This window comes from Cynara cardunculus (assembly GCF_001531365.2).
Source record: "Cynara cardunculus var. scolymus isolate 2C chromosome LG 4, CcrdV1, whole genome shotgun sequence".
Classification (NCBI taxonomy): Eukaryota; Viridiplantae; Streptophyta; class Magnoliopsida; order Asterales; family Asteraceae; genus Cynara; species Cynara cardunculus.
The window spans coordinates 16,492,683-16,497,261 of record NC_037531.1 but is presented as its reverse complement, the minus strand read 5'-3'; the positions used below and the strand labels follow the sequence as shown (position 1 = coordinate 16,497,261).

Below are 4,579 nucleotides of genomic sequence, written 5' to 3'. Positions count from 1 at the left end.
ATTTTGTCCTGTTTCCCTTCATGTCTCAAGGCCACACCATCCCCCTCCTCCACCTCTCCGGCATCCTCTTTCACCGCTGCATCTCCGTCACCATCCTCACCACCCCTGCCAACTACGCCGCCGTTAGATCCACCGTCTCCAACGACTCCATCTCCGTTATCGATATCCCGTTCCCGGAAGATATCGTCGCTGCCCCTCCCGGTGTACAGGTCACCGGTAAACTACAATCCATGTCGTCGTTCATTAATTTCGTGGAAGCAACAGAAAAACTCCAGCCTCGGTTTGAAGAAGTCGTTCGCAGTCTACCGCCGGTCAGCTGCATAATCTCCGACGGGTTTTTCAGTTGGACTCAAGACTCTGCAGATAAGCTCGGGATTCCCCGTTTGGTTTTCTATGGGAACAACATTTTCTCCATGACCATGGACCACATCATGACCCAGTTCAAACCACATGCAACGGTTAACTCCGATGACGAGCCGTTTCCAGTCCCGGACTTCCCTCGGTTCAAGTTGACGGTGAACGACTTCCAACCTCCATTTAGCGAGGTCGACCCCAAAGGTCCGGAGCACGATTTTCACGTCAAGCAGCAGGAGGCTAATGCCAAGAGTCATGGCATGGTGGTTAACAGCTTCTACGAACTGGAACCAGAGTTTATCGATTACTGGAACCGAAACGTCGGTCCCAAGGCTTGGTGTATCGGACCTTTCTGCATAGCCAAACCAACCGCACCGAAACAGATGGTGGAAAAGCCGACATGGGTCGAGTGGCTCGACGAAAAGCTCCTCGAGAACAAGCCAGTGATATATGTGTCGTTTGGCACACAGGCGGAGGTGTCACCGGAGCAATTACTTGAGCTGGCGGTTGGTTTGGAGAAGTCGAACGTAAACTTCATGTGGGTACTGAAATGGAAGCAGTTTGAGTTGATAGGAGGTGAAGGGTTTGAAGAGAGGATGAAGGGGAGAGGGAAGATGGTGAATGAATGGGTGGACCAGGTGGAGGTTCTGAATCATGAAAGTGTGTGTGGGTTTCTGAGTCATTGCGGGTGGAACTCGGTGTTGGAGAGCATTTGTGCAGGTGTCGCGGTGTTGGCAATGCCGTTGATGGCGGAGCAACACCTGAATGCTCGAATGGTGGTGGAGGAGATTGGGATGGGATTGAGATTATGGGCAAAGGAGAAGGTGGCGCGTGGGTTAGTTGGGGCGGAGGAGGTGGAGAAGATGGTGGTGGAGTTGATGGAAGGGAAAGAGGGGAGAAGGGTGAAGGAGAGGGTGATGGAAGTGAAAGAGGGTGCATATGATGCAATGAAGGAAGGTGGGTCGTCATGGCGGACGTTGGAGTCGTTGATCGATCATGTCTGTGGAGATATGCATCCGTTAGTTTAGTAGTTATCATCCGCGGACGTTGTATATCAACTTTTATTCCAAATAAGTTAGGGTAAATCGTATAAAAATGCTTCTTTGTTTCAAATTCTATTTTAAAGAACATACTTTTAGATATATATATATTAAGAATCTATAACAAAATTTATAATAGGTTAGTGTCTCAATGATTTGAGCTTGGGCTCCAATGGTCAAAAGTGTCCGGAGGTCCCAGGTTCAATTTCAAGAAGGAATAAAAATCCTCTTGTAGCCACGGAGGTTCAAATAATGTAACTTCAGGCTACCCGCAAAGCAGGTGATCGTCCTGGAACTAATCGGCTTGTATAACAGTTGGATATCCTGGTTAATCAAAACAAAGTAACGAGTTATTATATCGACGATATGTCGATATTTTATATTTTTAAGAAAGGTGTTGTTGTGGCTTTTGTTATTATTATTATAATCGAGAATATATGTAGGGGTAAATATGGTACGATATCATATATATATATTTTTAATATTGTGTATCAACCAATTATAATTAATACCGATTCTTTAGTCTTACGTCTCTTATCTCTATGAGGTCTTCTTCCACTAGATACACCATGTATTAACCAACTCTACTTACTACCAACTCAATCGGTACCAACTTTTTTTTGATTGGTACATGTTGATACGGTTTTCAACCAACATCTCAAAAGTTGGCGTTACAAATTCGTTAACACGGTATGGTAGAGGTGTGGATCGCGTGATCATGTGGCCGTTGAACGGTGGAAGTGTGGATTGTGGAGGCGTGCGTTGAGAGGAGGAGACGAGGAGTTACTGAGTAATAAGTTAGGATTGCTACTAGCAGGCATGGAAGAGTATGGAGCTATTTACCCAAATGCTTACTCGGTAAGCACTTACCGATAGAAATCAACATTATAATTTATTTTTATCTGATAAAATTGTAGTACATCAAAACGATATTCTATGCAACAATTTACCCGGTAAATGCTTACCCGGGTAAGAGTCGTCACCCTCACTTACCGGGTAAGAGTCTCAATCCTTATCATCACTCTTACCATGTAAGATTCTTGGTTCTTGTCATGTTTATCCGATGAGGGAAAATGCCCGATAAGCATTTACCGGGTAAGAGTTTATAAGTAACAACCCCTGAGTAATGTACTAAACAATAAACAATAAATGTTAAATTGATAAATTCTCTAAAAGAATAGATGCGTTAATAATTAAAAATAGTTCACTTAATTGACTTTTATTTAATAAATAATTTTATATATATATATATATATATATATATATATATACACACACATACATATATAAAGAGAGAGATTCGAACGAGAACATCCTTGTTTTAAAAGAATGCGAGAACATTTATAGGACTCCAAAAAGCTATTAATCAATAATTAAAATTAAAAGAAAATAAAGTAATTAATTAAGGATAATCATGTGATTTCATATTTTTCTGTAATCTTTGTGACTATCTTTATCTCTAAAATTATATACAAAAAATATACTCGTTGATATCAAATCATTATCACAATAAAATCACATAATGAACAGGCAGATTGTAAACGTGATCATCATTGGTTTTCGATTATCAGAGCATTATCATAAAGTTATTACAACAAAATCACATAATTTATTAGATGATTATCACAGCATTATCATAACGTTTTTTGTGAACATACATACTTTGTAGTTTGTCGATGGATGATGGGAATGACGGTTTTATATTGTTGTAGAAATTTACAGTGTTCGAATTTGTGGTGGTTGGTGGTGGTGCTTACGATGGCGATGGTCAACAGTCGAACAGAGGGTCGTTAGCAATAGTGAAGAAGAATAGAAGAAGTTGACAAATTAAAAAAAAATGTATTTAAATAATAATAATAATAATGGTAAAGAAAATCAGCATCAATTTGGTTGCCATTAAATCAAAACTTAATAACTAATTTAGTTAAATGACACGTCACAATTTACAAATATTCGAATTTTACCCAAACTACAAAGTAAAGTCGTATACCAACCGGATGGCGTAATTCATATGGTTTAATGGTCCTTATGGAAATCAGAATAAAATAACAAAAGACAAACAATAAATGTCTTTATTTTTTACGGAATTTTTTAATAGACTTAAAGACTGTTTGGCAGTTATTGAATGGTTTGGTATAAAATGATTACGTGACTCTCATGATATAATGCAAAATGAAATATAATTGTCTGGTAATTATTTTCAACGAAATTAAGGGTCTGAATGGTTAAGGAAAACTCATGATACAAAATCATTCATGGGGTTTTAGAACCATTATGAGACAAACCTTTTTTTACTAAACAAGATTCATCTCTTAAAGATTCAGAGACTGCTTCTTAATAGAACTATTAAGAAGTAAACAAACAACCTCTTAGTGATTAAGAACCACTTTAAGAGCAAAATACAAACAATAAGAACGATTTTTAGACTTGTCAAAATTCAGATCTTACTTACAAAGTTTTCAATAAAACTCAGGGATCAAAGTCTATTAAAACTCAATGGGTTGGGGATCTAATCTAAGACCAGTCATCCTAGGCATGGCAACGGGGCAGGGATGGGATGAGTTTTCTAATCCCCGACCCCGGTCCCCGATGGGTACGTCCCTGGTTTATTTTCTGGTCAAACTCTTATTCTCGTCCTCAGTCAAGACCTGATTTTAGAAAATAAATTATATATATATATATATATATATATATATACCGGGTATGGGATGGGACGGGTCGGGGGATACGCTACCCAGCCCGATTTGAGTCTACCGGGAAATCCCCATCCCTGTTTGGGTCGGGTGAGCCGAGTTTCTTACTAGATCGGAGCAAATTACCATCCCTAAATCATCCATTTACCAACTTAGCTACACGTCAGAGACGTTTATAAATGAAAATAACAATTTTCAACAAACTCCAAAAACGTAATTTACTTTTTTTTTTCTATTAAGCACGTCTTTAAATGGGGTTTTCCCATTTGAAGCAAAAAAGCTTGTTTGTAAATTTCTGTCTGAATCCGTCACAATTACTAAATTATCCCAACGGTTATCTATACTATATTATAAAGCATTTGGCTAAAACTCTTAAAAACTCTTAAACTCTTAAAAACTCTTAAACCCGTTCATCCTTATCCGATTTCTTCCCATATCTGAATTCGTGTAACTAACTGCAGATAAACACAATCAAATACAGGATAAACATCT

General features: G+C 38.5%; 1 protein-coding gene across 1 annotated transcript in view; it reads left to right on the top strand.

Moving 5' to 3' along the window:
• Positions 1-3,217, top strand: part of LOC112510938 (UDP-glycosyltransferase 90A1-like) — a 10,701-nt gene extending 7,484 nt beyond the window's left edge. Inside the window, exons 2-4 of the mRNA XM_025116290.1 lie at positions 210-1,376; positions 2,094-2,252; positions 3,107-3,217. Coding sequence (XP_024972058.1) covers positions 210-1,376; positions 2,094-2,252; positions 3,107-3,217 — 1,437 coding nt within the window. The remainder of the gene's footprint in view (positions 1-209; positions 1,377-2,093; positions 2,253-3,106) is intronic.
• The last annotated feature ends 1,362 nt before the right edge of the window (positions 3,218-4,579 follow it).